Below are 19974 nucleotides of genomic sequence, written 5' to 3'. Positions count from 1 at the left end.
TCAGTACAAGCACATGGGTCTCGTATCTAACTCTTCTCCTAAGAAAGGTAACTCAATTCCGTATTCTTTAGTGTCAGTTGTTATTTCTGCCTTGCCTTTTTCCTTTATGCATATGATGGATATAACTCTTCTGTTAAATGTTATCGTGTCTCTCAGTACAAACTACCCTTTCTCTTTATTTTTCTTCCCTAGGTTGTTCTCCCTTTGTTTCACTGTAACTGAGCTCCAATCTCAATTTTTCTTCTATAGGTTGTTTCCCCTGCAAATGGTACCACAGAGCAAAACATTTTTTTTCAGTTTTACTTTTCCCTTACTTGTAGATAGTTGTTTTCTACAGACTTCCTTCCCCTGATTTTTCTGTCTTAACACCAGCAGAAACAGGTTTATAACTTGACCAAGCAATTTTCTTCCTTTCTGTAGTGAATCCTTTCTTACTGATACGTTTCTCCTTCTCAAAACTCGCCTGCTGTGTAGAATTCTGCATTTCTGGTGCTTGTGTTTTAGCTCAACTAAAAGTTGCTGCTCTGGCTGTGCATTTTCTAATTTCATTTTCCTGGAATACATCCTTTAAAAGAGAGATTACTGCTGTTCACTTCTGCTGCCTACTTCATTACACTTTAGGTCTGCCAGATTCTTCTACCCAACTCCTCCTTTTTCTAGTCTCTTTTACTACAGGCTTCGTTGGCATATGTGTGCTAATATATTTCTTTAAATTGTGAAGGCTCCTCTGCTCCCTGTAACCTTAGCCAAATGTTTATACCTTTAGGGCTTTCTTACACTATTTCTTGATCTTTGTTATACACGTATACTTCTGTGACTGTCTCGTTTCTTCCTCTTTTTCCTAGTTAGTTAGAAATGTATCTATAGATGTACTTATTTGCTGGTTCCACTCCCCACATAGACAAGGTAGCCTAGCAAAAGGAGTACCTTTGTCTCATTGTCTCCATAAATCTTTCCCTGTTTATCATATTATGTGTTAAATCAGAAACTACAGCAACAGAGTGAAGTGTCTTCCCAAACATAGTTTATATTTCTGACTCAGCAGTGGGATACTGTTTCCTGTCTCTGAATACAGACTACTAAATGTTTTTCTTAACATTGTCTTTTTACAAATATACTGTGCCTTTATAAGCATGGCCATACTGCTTGAATGCCACAACTCTGCAGCTCCTTGCTATCAATTTAGACATTGCACTTTATTAACTTTGCTGTGACATAATAGCAAAAGACTGACTCTCCTATTTTGCATACAGTTCACATTCCTTAGGCACATCATCATCAGCAGCATGGTTTTCACTGGTTATGGTTTTCATAGATATAACTATGTAACTAGTACTGGTACAAAATCTACATATCACTCCCTTTTCCACATTTAAAACATTATATCTAAATCTAATACTTACCAAAATTTGACATGTTTTATTACAGGTTTATATTGCCTAGGTTTAAATATAATTTCACTGTATAATAACCTCTCTACTGGTGCAACATGTTCGGCATGCTTAGGGTCACTTTGAAATCTCTGCATTCTTAAAGAAGCAAGCAAAAGTCATTTTCAAATTTAGCTGTAGCTAGCATTTGTGTCATTGTATGGTATATTGACCCTCAGCATCTGGCCACAGTATTAAGTACTTGAAACCTATCAGTAAGTATTACCATTTTGTTGGGAGAAGTTATCCAGCTATTAAACTTTTGAGTTTGCATTTGAGGGGTAACCCCATTTCTAGCTAGCCATGATAATCAGTCCCTTTCCTGAAAATTAATGCATTTAAGGCTCCCCAGTAAGATGAACTGATCAGATTCTAGCGTTTTCACTCTGGTCCTTTCCTTCCTGAGGAACATACTTTTTGAAGTCTACCAGGTATTCCTTGATGTCTTCTTCACTTTTTAGTGTCTTTAATGATGGAACTGTCTTTTTGGTGTTGGTTTCACTCAGCTAATGTGTAAAGGTTGTTCAGTTGTGTCCACCCTTGCATATCGACAGGTGTGACGTAAGTGCATGGACCTCAACAAGGCTCACAGCATACACAGCAGAACTAGACCTAATAGGAAGAGCACAGGAAAGTTTCATTTTCAGGTGTGGGAAATTTGGCTCAAGCACTTTAAATCTGTGCAGGCAGCAAAAGATCAGAACGTCAGGACTTTTTACCAAAAAAGTGGCACCAAAAATATGCCTAATGCAGCCAGCAATGTGGAACATAAGTAGCTAAAGTCTACTTGGTCATAAGAATTGCAGTTTTATTCCAAAGTTTAACAAGAAAGCAGCACTGTAGATTATCACCAGCACAGATGAATGTGCCTAAAATACTTTTCTGAACTGATAATGAAATAAGTAATTTATTTCTGTAGTAAGTACAGGAGCCCTTACAAAATTAGGCACAGTACCCAGAGCTGATGTTCCAGGCATACAGTCCTCCTTTGCAAGAAGTCAACTTTTCTGAATTCCTAATGTTACACCCGTTTCCTTTAAACGTCATGAATCTGTATTGTTAATCAGTCAATTAAGTCACAAAGTAATACAAAGTGCAGCTAGTTTAATTTAAAGTACTTAAAGCAACAGTTCTGTTTAGACTGTGCAGTTATACAATGCTTTGCAAAATAAACTCTTAAAATGTAGTAGTAGTAGTACTTTACATCATAGGATCATAGGAGGGTACTAGGCTAATGGTCCTGGGGCCCTTACAAGTCTAGCCAAGAGTTTATCCCCAAAAAGAAACCTTAGTCGGCACCTGTTGCCCCTGTCAGTGAGGGAGATGGGTGGAAACCCTGGGACAAATTTGTGGTTTCCCATCCACCCATTAAGGCTGCGCTTGAAGAGGGTCAGTGAGGTCCTCTGTTTGATGTATATGAGAAGTCTATTCCAGAGAGAAGGCAGCCTGTGGGAGACAAATGTGTCTGTCCAGCAGGTTTTGTTGATGTTGCATATTAGATTCAGTCCTTTTGAGCAGGTAGTGTGTGAGGAGTTATACTTGGGCATATGGAACATCTCTAGTAGGGCAGGGTCCAAGATTGCCTTGTAGGCGAGACACAGATCACCCCTGAGCAATCTGTATGATACCAAGCAGAGTTATAGTGATTTGAGCCTGTCTGCATAGGACAGGTGTTGGAGGCCATGGATTCTCTTTGTGAGGTATTTCAGTGGCCTTTCCAGTTGATACAGGTGTTTGGAGAGGTACATCCCAAATGAGGCAGTATATTTGATTATTTGTCTAATGACGGAGGAGTATAGAAAGGTAATAACCTCCTTTTTTTTTTATGCAATCCCTTTACTTATGAGATGAACCAAGTAAAAGGCTTTTCTGACCACTGCCGCTACATGATGGTCGAATGTGAGGTTATCAATCTGAGTGCCCAGGTTTCTCACCACAGGTTGTGTGCTTAGGGGGGTTACCATTGATGTGGTAATCAGTAGGGGTCATGTTTTTGCAAACGGTATGATGATACATTTTTTTGCATTTAGCTTGAGGACATGACTTTGGCACCAGTCAATAGTTGCTGTGAGACCCTCTTATTTATTTATTATTTATTTAAGTTTGATGACTGGGGAAGTCCACTGGGCTGTAGAGAGTCCCTTTTCAGTGGAGCCCTGGGGAGAAAAGCACCAAGACATTGCAAGTTAAATGTTACAAAGAAATAACAGAGTTCATACAGAACAATTAAACATTACAGAAGAATAATACATTATGTAATAAGCACTTATAGAGTAACCTTGAAAACATGAGGATTACTAGACCTTTGCAGGTTAGGTAAACTCAACATTAACAGAAGAACATTATGTGACTTAAGCTCTAAGTGAGTTAACTTTTAAACCATAGCTACAACCCATTTGTGGTTAGATGAACCATTTTTCATGGAAGAATGAAAGTATAGTACATTAGATAACAGAGAAATTCAGTAACATTTGGGGAGTCAATGACAGCACCCAAGTTACAGTCTTCTGCAAACTTGGTTACCCACATTCCTGTCTTTGCCTGGACCTCTGAGAAATAGATGCCAAACAGTAGAGGTCCCAGGACAGATCACTGGGGAACTTCACTAGTGACAGGTCTGCTTTCAGAGGTGGAGGTGTCTATTTTGACTTTGAGAGTCCTGTCAGTGAGCCAGTTGGCCACCCACCTAATGAGATAGGGATTTACACCAAGTTGTGTTAGCTTTTCGATGATGCCAGAGTGGGGGATTGTCAAAGGCCTTGGCCAAGTCAAGATAGGCTGTATTCACTGACTTTCCCTCATCCAGGGCCTTGGTGACAGTCTCAAAGAAGTCAACCAGGTTCAACAGACAAGATCTGCCCTTGACAAATCCAAACTGGGTGGGGTCAAGTGCTTGGAGATTGTCTAGGGCCTTGTTTATGAGATCCATAATAATAATATGCTCCATGGCTTTAAAGATCAGACTTGTCAAGTTAATGCCAAGGCGATAGTTTCCAGGGTCAGTAGTGGCACCACCTTTGTGCAAGGGGATGACAATGGTAATTCTCCACTCTGCTGGAATGAAGCCTGTCCTTAGGCTGTGGTTGAATAAGCTGCTCAATGACAAAGCTGGTTCTTGCTGGAGATGGTGCAGAATACATCCCGGGATACTATCCGGTCCCATGGAAGCTGTGTTCTTTGCCTTAGATAGGAGCAGTAACATTTGATCTATGGAGATATGAGGTGTGGGACAAGTATTGGAAAGGGCCTTGGGGGGGACGGGGGGTGAAGTTTGTGCGGAACCTAGCTGTTGGCTAAGTCAACAGGATCAGTGTAAGTGATACTGTTAAGTTCTAATTTTGAACAAACCTGGGCTTTGCCACGGAGGTTCCTGATGTAACTGAAGGAAGACTTTATGGTTTGCCTTTGTTTTGGAGGCTAGTTTCAATTCATAATTGGCCTTGGAGGTTTTCACTAGTGATCTAATTTGCTTGTTGAGGCTAAGGAGGGAGTTTTTCTAATTTGGAATTTGCTCCTTTTTATCCTTGGACAACAGTTTCTTCCTTTTGTTATAAAGCCTGTTGATAGAGGATGTCCACCAAACAGGTTTGTGTTTCTTTGAGGAACAGGTTTTAGTTCTATTGGGTTTGGTTGAGTCCATGCAGTTGTACAGGTGTTTGTATACTGCATTGGCGTACTGTTCAGCATAGTTGCCTGTATCCTGTGAGGGGGGTGGTGGTGTGAATCTACAGATACCGTCCCTTAGGAGGTTGTAGTCAGCTTTTGAGAAGTTCTTTTTAGCTTGATTATGGCTGGGGGGCGGGGTAGAAACTTTGAATGAGACAGTGCAATGATCTGATCTCACCAGGGAAGAACATACTATGGGAATAGTGCAGCAGTCACCCACGTTGGTGAGAACCAAGTCTAGAATGTTATCTCCCCTTGTGGGGATGTGAAGAGCTGATCTGGTGTGTTAGAACTGATGAAGTCGAGGAATCATTGAGAGACTGCACTAGTGCAAGAATAGTTCACTCAGTCTATGGTGGGGTACTTGAAGTCACCAAGGATCAGAGTGTTAGGGGGTACTTTGATGGGGTCAGGTAGATCCAGGTAAGAGGAGTGTGGGTGTCCTGAGTCATGGAGGGGGTCTTATAGCTAGCTATAACCTGGATGGGTGTATTGCCAACTGTCAGTTGTACCTGGAGTAGTTCCAGTGTGTCATGGTGGCAAACCATTCTGGAGGTGTGACTGTCATCAATGAAGATAGTGACTCCACCACCCTTAGCCTTCTGACCTCTTTTTGGGGTCAGAATGTGTGGAGGGAGGTATAGCTTGGTTGGCAGGGATGCTCTCTGCATCCCTGAACCAAGTTTCCGTGAGCACACAGACATCAGCATCTTCCAGTGCAAGGAGAGCCTCCAGTGAGTCCATTTTCAGGTTAAGGCTCCTAGCATTAATCAGCATGACCTTCAATTTGCTTTTTGGCAGATCTTTTATGTTGGAAGGTTTGTCTTTGGGACATTGCCTAAAACAGGCACAATGGGGGAGGTGAGAGCTTTGGCCAGGATCTGGAAACCCAGTGGTGACAGGTGAAGGCCATCTCTGGCAAAACATTGAGGCCTGTCGACCATGTAATCCCAGGCAGACTGGTACTGGATCCCCTTGGAATGACACCAGAAACTAAGCCAATTGTTGAAGTTCATTATTTTTTGTTGGTATTATGGTATCATTCTTGGTGAAGGTAGGATGCTGCTTAGAGCTAGTGTCATACCTGCCTGGGACACAAAGTCTGACAGCTCAATCATGTCACTCTTCACATAGTCCAGGGAGGTACGTCTCAAGTCATTCACAGCAACATGGACAATGACAGAGTCATACTTGTACTTGTGGAGAGACTTAAGTGCGTGAGTGATGTGTTGGATTCTGGCACCAGACAGACAAGTGACCATGACCTTTTCCTTGTTGAGCCTGATGAGGGAGACATTGGTATGTCTCACAATCAAGTCACCAGTGACTGGTATGTTTAGTTTATTGTTATGTCTTGTGGGCTGTGATTTTTTTTTTGTTTTGCATTATCGGCTGTGTTTGTGAGACACTGGTGTGTTGTCTGTTGTGTGCGATGTGATTGGTGTTGTGTATGGAATGTGAGTGTGCTTTGGAGGTCTCTGTTGTTTAGGTAAGTTTTTATCAAGGACCTTTGCATATCTGTGTGTGTGTGTTGTGCTTGGCTATGTGATGTGAGTGGTGTGGTGTTTGTGCTGGCAATCTCTTCTTTATCAAGAGTACTGAATGTGGTGTGAGAGAGCAAGGACTCCAGGTTACTGTTGTACATACTTTTCTCAAAGGTGGAAGAATTATGTGCTAGGAGAGGAGGGTTGTCAGTAACCATGAGGCAGTTGTTACACTGTCTCAGTATGCCCGTGTTGACCAGGCTGGCAAGAGAAACTGATGGGAATTGCCCAGACAGTGTTCCGAATGCTTGGGCAGACTTAGAGAGAGGGTTTTGATAAAGGTTTGTCCACAAGAGTGTAAACCACAAGAACCTTCTTAAATGAAAAGTAACTGGCCTGAAGCACAAGTGCTAAAACCAAAGCTAAAATGCTTAGAATAACAGATAAATTTAATCCGGCACTAACAAGTAGTAATAAATGCAGCAGAGTAAAGTTGCTTGAACACTTAAGACAACACAGCAAAAATAAGGTAGTAAAGTATGAAGAGCACAAATACAGTAAAAGCAGCTGAATAATGTGTAAATTTTTTTTAAGTGGAGAGGGATGAAACAGAAGATAGTTCAAGATTAGGGCACTAAAGGGGTTGGCCTTCCCAAATGCTCTGTCTCTACTCAGTACACTGAGCTGATGAGATACGACAGGTAGGAGTGTCCAAAGAAGCAGGGGGGGGGGGTAGTCCTACCCAAATGATCTCACTGCACTACATTGAGTGATCAGGTGAGATTGGACTGGGGGGAGTGACCAAAATCAGATTTACCGCAGGGACAGGCAATTCCAAAGCCACCAAGTCTGTGAGTACAACAACACTTGTTGGGGGGGGGGGGGGGGGCAGGAAAAACAGTGCAGACAACAAAGGACAGAAACAATAAAGCAAATGTATAAATAAAGCAATTATATAAATACAGTACAGTGCAAATCAAGTTGCAAAAATGTGCTTATTTTTTAGGTTTCTAATACAGTGACAGGAATGGACCCCATTCCTAAGTCAAAGTATGAATAAAGTTCATGAAATTAGTATTGTTTCACTCTTTGATGTCAGCCAAAAGTGCTGTTCGCAGCACCCGCAGTGTGCCCAGTAATGACTCCTCCTGCAATCTGTACGGAGTTACATGTATTGGTAGCATATCTAAATATGATTGTAGACTCCTTTTTTATAAGACCCATTGCTCCTACTACTATCAGAAATATCTGTGTATTTTTCTTCCACATTGCTCTAGTTTCTGCTTGCAAATTATGATATTTTATGACTTTGTGTCTTTCTCTACGCAGGGCACTGTAGTCACTGGGTGTGGCGGTTTCAATGATCAGTGCTACTTTTGTTGTCTTTTTCTTGGACCACAATATCTGATTTTCTAACATCTGTCTTTTGAACTGTTGGCAATGGATGATCCCATGTGCTGTAGACTTCATCATTTTGTATGATGTTTTGTGGTTCATGTTTCCACTGTCTTTCAGCCACTTCAATACCATAATATTTGCACAATCCCTAGTGCAACAGTGTCGCCACATTATTATGCCTTTCAGTATACAGTCCTTCAGCCATTAGTAGGTCGTAACCAGCAACAAGGTGTGCAACTGTTTCCAGTTCTGTTTTACAAAACCTGTTTGTTTCTCCCACATGTTCAATGGACTTTGTAAGCCAACGTGTACATAGCCCACTTTCTTGTGCCACCAATATTAATCTTTCATCTCTTGGTTTGAATTTGCCTCTCCTTAACCATTCTTGCGTTCAGTCCTGATCAACATGAGGTTCTTCCCAAAGTTTCCTATACTTGCAACTATATTCATGCATCATCCACATTTCTTGCCTTCTCATTTGGTCCTTCACTTTATATTCTTTCTTTTGTTTTTTGGCACATTCAGTTGCTACCTGGTTTTTATCCACTTGTGGTTTGATTTGCATTCCTTCTTGACACCAGTATGCTTCAGCTAGCCTAAGCAGGGAAGTCATCTTAGATTTATTATCCTCAAGTTTCAAAACTTTCACTATGTTTGGGTCTGTGAGGTCAGCAGATGTGTGTGGAGTCCCACAATTTCAGATCTGTACATTTAGTCATTTTCAAGGAGACCCATCCCTCCCTCGGAATGGGGAATATATAATCTTGGTATGCACTGATTTTTTTTTTATAAATCATTTGGTGAGCATGAAGCATCCTTCTTATTTTCCTATCTAATCTATCCAGCATGCTTTGGGGCCAGTCACTCTAAAACTGTAAGTTAGGAAAGGAAGAGCAAATTGGTTTATAGCTTGGATTTTATTCCTAGATGTCAACGCTGTTTTCAGGATTAATTTAAGTCTTCTAAAGTACTCCTTCCTAAGTTTTATTTGCATTTGTTCATGTTTTATTGTTGATCCTTCATCAATTCCCAAATATTTATATAGTCCCTCTTGCTCAAGTTCTTTTATATCACATTCTTGTTCCAAACTGATATGTTTTCTTGGTGCTGCAGTTTTCCTGCTTTAACGGTTGCTTTTGCACATTTATCAAGACTAAATGACATTCATATGTCATCTGAAAAAGTTTTGGCAACTTGGAGTTGTGCTTTCAGTTCCTCATCTGATGAGCTATATAGTTTCAAATCGTCGACAAAGAGAAGATGAGAATTATTTGCACTTTGTTTTCTAGGAGCCACATTGTAGCCATAACTTAAGCTTTTGAGTAGACCGCTTAATTGATTAAAGGCAAGGCAGAATAGCAGCGGTGTCAGAGAGTCACCCTGGAATATCCCCCTCCTTTGGATTTTTATCCCTGGAATAATAAGTTGTCCTTTATCATGGCTTAATTGCAAAGTGGTCTGCCACTGTTTCATGGTCACAGTAATGTAGTCGATCAGTGTAGGCTGTATCTTATACATTTTTAAGCACACTTCTATCCATGAATGTGGGATACTATCAAATGCTTTTTTGTAGTCAATCCAGGCTATACTTAAATTCTTCCCCTTTTTACAGCTCTCCACTATGACTTTAACAACAAATAATCCTTTGTTCCGTACAACTTTCTTTTATTGCCCTTTTGTTCTGTTGCCATAATTGAGTTTTCCTCTAAATGACTATAAACTCTTTCAACTTCAGTTCTAGTGTATAGTTTATACATTGTCTGAAGGAAAGTTATTGGTCTATAATTTTCAGGGCAGCTTGCAGGTTCACTCTTAAGTAGGAGCATTGTTTTTCCTGTTGTTAGCCAGGTTGGTGTCTGTTTGGGGTGCACATATAAATAATTCTTACTCATGGCTAAATCTTCGTGCAGAGATGTTAATACTTTTAACCAGAAGTTATGTACTGCATCTGGGCCTGGGGTTTTCCAGTTAGAGGCTTTTTTAACTTTGTTTCAACCTCTCTGGTTATTACTTCATCCCATTTCATATTCTGTACATTTAAGCTTCTTATTCTTTCTTTTACTTCTATCCATTTAGCATCTTTATGTTCCACATGATCTTCATAGATACTTCTCCAAAATTTATCTATTTCTTCTTTTTTTCGTAGTCTTTCATTTCCTTTTACCTTATTTCCCAATTCTCTATAAAAAAAATTTTAGGTCATCAATAAATTGCTTATTTTGTACTTTTCCTTTATATTTATCTGTGCATCTTCTAAGTGTTTCCACCTGTGCTGAGATTTTTAGTTTGTTTGCAACAGTGCATGATAGATCCTGATCTGTTCTAATACTGCACATTCCTTTTATCACATCTATCTTTCTGAGCATTTTTGTTGATCTGTTCCCTCTTCTATACTCTTCTAATAGTGACACTTCTTGTCTTAGTTGCTTTATAGTTTTCTCTCTCCGATATTTCCATGATGGTATTCGATTTCTCCCCTTTCTCTCCTTCACTACCCTGTGTTCTTGTGGTAGAACTTTGTCAGTTATTAATTTGGCTGCACAGTAGTGTATCCTGTTTACTTCTGTTATATCGCATGAATTTCTGTGGACAGTCCTAATTACTATGTTCATTTGTTTTATTAAACTTCTGACTTTTTGGGTTTTATTGACCTTCTGCAGTCTATTTCTTTCATTGATCTTAATATGTCTATCTATCTCTGTTAAGTCAAGCAACTCTTCTCTTAGCTCAGTTTCTTCTAGATTGAGGGCACATTTTTTTTCTTCTCCATTTCCTGCAGGCATTCTATAGAAAGTTCTACTACATCTTCCTGTGGCACATTCTCTTCAATTTTATCCTGTGCCATCCGTTGCTCTGTCATATGAGAGCTCACTGGCTTAGCACTCTTCAACATTAACCGCGTCAGAATTTCCACAGTTTCCTGTTCTTTCCCTTGCTGCCCAGCTTCAAGTGAACATTTATACTGGTTTCCTGTGGAAGGCTCCAAAATATCTTCATATGGCACCTGACCAATTGCTTCCTGTTCCACTGGTTTCCCCGTAATTTGGAGTTCCATTGCTCTGTCTTGTTGTGGTGCTTTATGAATTCGATTTTCTACACGGAATCCTTCACTTCACAGGTACTCCATAACCTCAGTTTCTATTTCTTTAACTTCTCCATTACTAATCTCCTTTTCCTCTTTGTCTTCTTATTTTTTGTATTGTAAAGTTTTTCATGTCTGGATTCCATTGCCTGTATTTCTCTTCAAATATCTTTGGTGCTGCTCTTTTTGTATTGATTAGTTTTGCTTTCCCTTTGCATAAATATTACACCATATCAAATATTTTTTCTTTCCCATGTCCATATTTCTTCTTCAGATGTCTCCTGATCTTCCTGTTTCCCCTTACTTTGGGGACTCACTCCATCATGCTGTGACATAACCTGTGTTAGACCTTCTACACCAAATCCTTCACTTTGCAGGCATTCTGTAACTTCAACTTCTATTTTTTACTTCTACTTTACTAATCTTTTCTACATTCCCACTTTGTGATATTTTCTTTAATGTGAAAATGTCCATGTCTGGATGCCTTTGCCTGTATTTCTGTTTGGGGCTGCCTTCTTTATGTTGATTCATTTGGCTTTCTCCTTTGCATAAATATTGCACCATATCAAATCTCTTTCCCATGTCCATATTTCCTTTTTATGCTTTTCAAAAGTATCTAGGTTTTGTTGTTTACATTTTTTTACTTCTTGAGATGCTTCTTTTTCCAAACATATCATAGTTTCTTGATCTATGTACTGCTTTTCAAAACTCTGTTTTATTAATGACCTCAAATTTTTATTTGAAGCTTCTGACAGTTTTTCTTGTGGAAGTATTTTTCTTTCCTCTACCTTATCTCTTAATCTTTTTGTATATCTGGTGTCTGAAAATTCTGGGCTTTTTGCATAACAGTAACATAATTTCTTTCTTATCCTCAATAGTCCACTCTGTCATCTTTATGGCTTTTCTTTGGCCTATCAGTTTTTGTTATTTCTGTGGACTGATACTTCTGCAACAGGGAGCCATTCTCCCCTTGGGCCTGGTCTGGCCCCATTGTAGGAATGTTTCCATAATTTGAGGATTCTACACTGTCATTTTTTCCAGTCCTGGCACCAGTGCGCCTACCAGGATTGGGCACTTTTTTATCCTGGGTCTTGTGCTCCCAGCTAGCTTTTTTGAGCTTTTAACCTACTTCTGTTCATGATGTATGCTATATAAATACAGTCTATATATCAGTGTCGCTTTGGTGAGATTTTGTGAAAAACAGGGTCCAACTTCTCAATTTGGTATATCAGATGATGATAGAATCCACACAGCCAGGAGAATTTAGCTCTGCTATAGTCTATACATGTACAAGTTTTATATGCAATTCTGAAGGGAAAAACTGCCACCCTGTGTTACTATATATGTGCATATATTTTATATATCCTTGTATGTTCTTGTATATATGCATATACACACACACACACACACACACATACACATACACACTCTTATATATAGTATATGCAGTATATTCTGTACAATGCAGGTCTTGTTGGCAGAGTATATTGCCATTTCTTTAAATCAAAAGTTACATTTGTCGACACCTGGAGACATCTAATATCAGTTTGCTGAGTGTTCCTATGGTGTGTCAGCTATGATTGTGCTTGTCAGTCAATGTTTTGGATTGTGTGTGCAAGTGTTTCTGGGTTAGGGTAGACTAAGGGCCAGCAAGGTGATAGCCTAATCATTGTGTATGTGTAATAGTCTGTGTGTGTGGTGTGTGTGTGTGTGTGTGTGTGTGTGTGTGTGTGTGTGTGTGTGTGTGTGTGTGTGTGTGTGTGTGTGTGTGTGTGTGTGTGTGTGTGTGTGTGTGTGTGTGTGTACATTGTGTATGTATAATAGTGTATGTGAGCGTGTGTGTGTGTCTGTACTGTCTTGTGGTACTGATAGGGGAATGGTTATGGCAAGTTTATGTGTAAGGTTGGGGTTACAGACAACATCAGGGTTAGGGTTAGTTCTCATGAATATGATGGAATGGAGGGGGTAAAGCCATACGTAGGAAGCAATGAAGGGTTCTGCAACCCTGGGCATAAAATGTTAGAGGAGTAAATTGGCATTGTAGTTGAAGTGCTGTTCTTCAGGCAGTACCTACAGTGATTTTTAAGCAACTAAAATCATGAATCACAGCTGATTACATATAATTCATTCAGCATTGTGTGGTAGGAACTATAGTTGGAGCTGTTATAGGTCCTTGCTACAGATTCTGAAACTTCAACTTCAAACTACTGAGGGGGCAACAAATACGGACATTTCCCAGGTCTGAATGTACTTTGAAAACATTGAGGCAAACTGAAGATTTTACTGAAACATCTCTATTATGTAGTTCATTTCTTCATGAAGAACCATAGTGTATTTCAAGCTGTGTTCCAGGGATTGCACAAATAAACAATCCTCTTTTACCCAACAAATCTGTAATATCTTCACATTCCTCTTTTGCTTCTCCAACACTATCTATATTTTTCAGTCTGTCATTGTTTCTTCTCGCTAAACTCACAACTGCACTAATTTTGGTGGCAATTCCTTTATTCTTTCTTTCGCTTCAATGCAGTTTTCAAAAATCAGCACAACTCCTGTTCAAACCACTTTCAAAGATAGCAGAGAATGTCAGTTTATACTTCACTCTTCTTCACTTGCACTCTTTTATAGGTTCCAGAACTGAAAGGTGATGCTTCAAACTTCATAGTCACCTTGCTATGATCATGAATTACTGAGGAACTTGACATTTCCCATAGCATGTCAAAAAAACAATCAGCAGAGGCTTAGGAATCCCATATTTGACTTCTGACACTGGTACTTAAAAATGTTTCACTCTTTCTTGCAATCCTCGGTGAAACTTTTGCAAAAATACTGTCTTCCAACCATGTTGCGTCTTGCATAATTCAAGTGCAGTTCTTCCTCATTTTCCAGAAATCCACACAGTCTCTGGTTTCATCCACGTGCCTTATCCTGCATGTCCTAGAGTTGTTGTTTTACCTCATCACTTTGTTTTGCCGTCTCTGTTACCTTTTATTGTATTTTTGAATGGCATTTAACAGGTCCCATGGAAAAAACTCTGCGTCATCCACTCCAACCTCTTCCAAATGCAGCTATGGCATAAACAAGCCTGTAAGATTCCACAGTTTTCATATTACCTCCATGCTATTAGCTAGTTGTGAGACATTTAATTGCAACATCTTTCTTGGATCTCTTGTTGATTGCAAGGCAGCATGGCTGCCTTCATATGAGTTTTAACTCGCACCATAATGAAATTGTCCATTCTGTGCTTCACATTCCATTTCTCCTGTCTTTAATTAGTAACCAATACATTAGCTGTTTGGACTGAAATTTACATTAACATGAATAATAAAATAAAGTAGTTTAATTGCAGAGCAACCTGAGGAGTTGGCCAACTTCACCAAGCTCTGTGAGACTTCTAGGCTATATGTGTTGCAAAAACCTTTTATTCCCTTAGTGGAGTAACCCAGCCATAGTTCAAAAGTCTGTATGGCATTTTAAACATCTGTACCTAAACAAGGGTGTTGTATAGCTGTAGCCAACATTTTCCTCCATCACCAAGTGGACAAATGTAGATCCTGTATTTGCCTCCTTGCACTGACAGTTGATGGAGACTGCTGGGTTGTGATGTTTTGATTTGTCATCCTTTAATATGCTGTTATTCCATTTTAAGAAATTAAAAGTGAGAGATTACTACAATTTCTGTCCTGCCAAATTCGGGTCTATATTAAAAGACTGAAGAGGTGTTTCAGCGAACACCCATTGGTTGACACATAATGACCGAACGCTCAAAACAGCGATTTCTTTCCCTGGGAAAGAAATTGCTTGGCCATCCCTGTGTTCGCCCCTTTCCTCACTGTAGTGCGATCTCGGAGTTGGTATATTTAGTTAGGGGGGGTGTGGGGGGCTGTGTTTTAAAGTGTATGTGTGTGTGTGTGTGTGTGTGTGTGTGTGTGTGTGTGTGTGTGTGTGTGTGTGTGCGTTTGTGCTAGCGGTTTCTTTCCTAGGGAAAGAAACCACTGTTTTGAGTGTTCGTGCTTTAGTGCATTCGCTCATTACATGTCGACCAAGAGGTGTGAGCTGAAACACCTCTTCAGTCTTTTAATATAGACCTGTCTCAGTCTTTTAATATAGACCCGTCAAATTTAGGTCTGTAAGCAGCGTTACTTCTTCTGCATTGCAGGACAACATCCATCTAGTTGGTCTTCACTACTGTTACTCTCATTACATCATGTTATTTAGGCAGCATGTTTTCTTTCTGCACTGAACCTCTGAGACCTCCCGTAGACTATTTGTATATCCATCCACTATTTCCATAATGTTCTCTTCACATCGTTCAAGTTAAGTTGTCACCACTTCTGTTAGGGAATATCAATGAAATCCAAAGGTAGGAGCATCTACAATGCATCATTATTTTGTGTGCAATGCAAGACATATTAACAGTGTTTGCAGCACAGGAAAGTTTGCAGTATTGTAACTATCTGATCTAGTACATACAGAGAAGCTTGTAATATTGACAGTCAGTGTCTCTGGTTATGTGCCTAATCCACTTAATACCTCTACCATGCCCATAGTGTAGTGTCCAAGCCTTCAGCTTCCTGCCTTGCCTTCTAGTACCATTCCCAAACTTTGGGTAGCCAGTACTACAGACTGAAACAAAACCAGTTTGCCTGTTGGCACTGGATGTGATGAGTTTCCAAATACATTTTAGTTTCAGTTTTTGTCTATATCCCTCATGCAGAATTTCATATATTTTTGCATAGAGACCTTTTATGCTCTTGATTGCAAACTACTAAAGATACATACCAATGTTAGTAGTTTCATTGTAAATGTTTTTGTCACCCTTAGTGAATCACATTTTCCTTTCACTACAAAGATTTGTAAAATCATTAAACAGAACTGATTCAAGTATCATTGTCATGTACACACCACTAGCAATTAACCTATCCTTTATAAGAATGTTCATAATAAAATAATTCCTGATAATAACACCTTTCAGTTTCCACCAGTGCTGGCCAGGTCATGATCAATATAGCTTCAAATAAGTGCATGAAAGAAACTTGGGTCCCAGTTCGTACTTGGTAAACAAAGATAAAAGTACTACAGAAAATGTTTGCTTTAAGCATGGCTGAATTTGTTACCACAGCCCAAAGCTATAGATGTGTGTTATTTGATGAGAAGTAAAGGCAAGCCAGTAAGCCTGCCTGTCAGTAAGTAGAAATGCTGCAGAAGCCATCCATTTGGGCCATTTTGGTAAACATAAAAGTGAGATGAAAAAAGAAGCATTGGTACACTGGCACCATTCATAGCCCTCAGAAGGATCTGGTCTTTTATTCTTGGATTTCTTAGCCACTGTGTTGGCAAAAATGCTGAATTGTCCATATATGTATATGTGTGTGTGTGTGTGTGTGTGTGTGTATGTATGTATATATATATATATATATATATATATATATATATATATATATATATATATATGTATATATATATATATATATGTTTAGCACCTGAGGTTTGTTTTTCAGTGAATGGCTTACATTGGGTAGGCCAGAAATAAATCTATTCGTGATTAGTTTAGGAACAAACTGGTCATTGTCATTGGTTCATAAGGTATCACAATGGCTTTCCATGGTAGGAAGATCAGAAGACTCGAGGTTCTAACTCCACACAAGATGCTTGGAAAAGTGTTCCAGTACTAACACTGTAGTGCAGCATAAAGGGAGATGATGCATTCCTGAGGTGCCTTCCTTTGCATAAAATGTCAAAACAAGGTCCCATCTCCCCAATTCATTGGCAGCTTAAGTGGATATAAAATATCCCATGACATTTTTCAAAAAAAGATGGATTTTAAAAATGTTTCAGAATCCAAGTTAATATTTACAAAATATACACATTACTCATGTAGAACACATTTTATATAAGCATTTACATACCTGAAAAAGAAATCTGTTTCCCTTCATCACCCATCCTTTATTTTTTAACCAAGCTTGTATTTTCCTTGCTGTTCCATTGCTTGTCCATATTGATTACAAACCGCTTAATTATTTTATCTGTCTTGTTAGTTGCCTCTTTGGATTTATATCCATAAAAGATGTACTGTATAATATCCTGTTTATTTGTTGTATTCTCTAATAAAAATGTGTATTAACATCCAAAAACCTTCTATCTTTTTTGCAATATGTAAAATATGCTGTACCATCTCTTCCTCTAAATGTTCATATATATATAAAAAATGTGTGTGTGTATATAGTACATGAGCAGCATAAAAGCCAAACAGTCTCACACATACACTCTGCAAATTGTTTCTCCAGTTTTCTTTGAATTTCATACCACATTTCTTGTCTGGTATAACACTGCTATTTACTGGGATTTGTACTGCAAAACTGACTTCATCCTGCAGCAACACTCATGTACAATATCATTTCTTCTTCCTGGTTCTGAAGTACAGCGACAATATACCAGTTGTGTTCCACATCACCTTCTCCCAGTCAGTGCTGGCAACATCCACATCAGTCTCTTCTTTCTCACAGTCAGTATCAGGAAATACAGGAAAGAAAGCACTCATATTTTTTACATTATATGGTGGCAGGTCTTCTTTCTCTTACTCCACATGTTACTGTCATTGTTCTGCACAACAGGTTTGGACATTTTCAGAAAAATGTGATCTGATAACCTTACAAAACTCTGTAATTAGAGAACCATTTTTATCAACATAATTGGACACTATAACATACATCTCCCCCTTAGATGGTATTTTGTCCATGGTGATGCATTCTGCTATCCAGAATGCAATGAGTAGAGTGATTGTGCTGATTTCATGGCCACACTACCCCTACTGGGTATGAATGCCACATAATAACCATGGGTCTCTCCTGGAAGTAGGCCATGTCAAGTCTGTATAATGGAGATAGACAGAGCAAGGGAGAAAATGGGGAGGGTATATGATGACTGTGTGACTATAAGAAAGAAATTCATGCAGAGCTGATCTTGAATGTGTTTCCATGCAGGTACCCACTGAGGAGTATGAAATCCCCATCCAGAAATCATTACAGACCGCGAATGTCAGAAGGTACATGTTCTTCAGCTCCAGTGTTTTCTTCATGATACTTTCACCTGTAAGTATCCAACAAACGCACATAACCAACCTCAAACAAGCTAAAGTGCTGGCCAAAAAGGCGTTATTGAGCAGGAATAATGTCATGGATGTTTTACCTAGTGCTGAATGTAAAAAGGAATTAAATAAAACTTTGTAAATAACAGTGGGTGTAGTGTTGAAGTACAGAGTATTTGCAAAAAAATGATAGACTTTATCATATCTTCTTTGTGATTCTGAAAAAGATGGTTCTAGGTGTTGTATTAAAAGTAACATTTTCATAGCATGAAGTTTCAGATGTTATTAAGAATGAGTTACTTGATTATGATGGAATTAAACCTTTTGAAAGTGTTCTTTGCCAGCTAGAAAGGAAACAGATACTGGAATCTTAGCACTTGTAGGCTGATTCATAACTTTTTGAACTGTTGCTGATGAAATGGTGAGATGCAAGGTGTACAAACTACACCTAACTCTGCATGTACAAATATTGCTCTGTTTTGCAAAGCCAAGATGATCTTGAATTGCACAAGACAGAAATGTGCCATATTGATGGAAACGTTTTTCCCCCCCTGTCATCTTTGATTAGTGGAAGACCTAGAATGAAACTTCTTATCTGAAATACGGCAGGAGTGTATTTGATGTTAAGTTTCTCCACAACTTCCTATGTTCCAGCCTACCTCATTCACAACTTGGCAACCTCCCTTTGCTTTTCTTCATGAAAACTGAAGGAAAGTTTTCATTCAGTACCTTTTTCTTTTTTCCGTGTTTTCCTCTAATTTTGTCTCTTTTCATCCAGGCCAGGTCTGTCCTTCCCTTCATCCTTTCTGTTGTATGACTGAAATAATTTGTTTGCCTTCTTGACTCGTTCTGCCAACTTCTTTGTAACTTGCACCTTTGCTGCCTTCACCTCCTTGTGCCACTTTTTGTACTCTGACTCCTTCATTCCCTACTGCTTTTCTTCCACCTCTTGTAAGCCCTATGTTTTACCTAATAATTAATAATTAATTTTACGTTCTATATGACCACACATTGACCTTTTCTTCTTTTCTAGTTTTTGTCTCTTCCTTATACTTGTCTGTAGCTCAGACTATGTTGCTGATCCAATCCTGTAACTTACTTGTTCCCTTAGTTTACCTCCAGATGCCCAACTCCTTTTTGACTCTTTCCCTAGGTCAATATAATCCTTCAGTATAAGAAAATACAAAATAAAATTGTGTTTTTGCAGGGGGGCAACTCCCCTGCACCCCCCACCCCCTTAATATATACTAACTGTACTGCCTGTATGTAGGTTTTTTCCTTTCTCAAGTGGTTGTGCAACCCTGGATTGAGTTTATATACTTATGGGGAGCGTGGTGTTCAGCCCCCCCCCCCCGCAAAAACACTATTTTATGTTATATTTTCTTATGCTGAATATCTTCATTGTTTTCTGATTCAGTCAAATGCGTTTCAGTCAAATGGGTTTTCAGTCAATTAGATTTCAGTCAAATACTTTCAAACATTCGATTTTCAATCAAGTACAGTTCAGTCATATGATAGTAAACCATATGTAGGTATACTTAAAATAGTTTAAAAAGCAAAAATATATCTCAATATAAAATATTGAAGAAAATGAACCATATCCAAAGCCAATGCTTTTGCAAGAGGGCAAGCCCCCTTGCAACCCCCACACCAACTCCAAGGACGCATGACACTTTAGAAACGGCGTAAACCCCTTCCTTAGTATAACTTCAATTTTATCAATGTTTTGAATTTAGATACATTTTGCTGTCATTATTATGCTGTTTAGATTATTTTAGGTTTACATATATATATATATATATATATATATATATATATATATATATA

At 38.9% G+C, this 19974-nt stretch overlaps 1 protein-coding gene across 2 annotated transcripts in view; it reads left to right on the top strand.

Moving 5' to 3' along the window:
* Positions 1-19974, top strand: part of LOC122811370 (transmembrane protein 268-like) — a 469464-nt gene that overhangs the window by 228338 nt on the left and 221152 nt on the right. For both annotated transcript variants that reach the window (XM_044083169.1, XM_044083168.1), the window contains exon 5: positions 18044-18151. In XM_044083169.1, coding sequence (XP_043939104.1) covers positions 18044-18151 — 108 coding nt within the window. The remainder of the gene's footprint in view (positions 1-18043; positions 18152-19974) is intronic.

This window comes from Protopterus annectens, chromosome 9.part0, assembly GCF_019279795.1.
Source record: "Protopterus annectens isolate FY-2018-M chromosome 9.part0, PAN1.0, whole genome shotgun sequence".
Lineage (NCBI taxonomy): Eukaryota > Metazoa > Chordata > Ceratodontiformes > Protopteridae > Protopterus > Protopterus annectens.
This window is presented reverse-complemented; position numbering and strand designations above follow the sequence as displayed.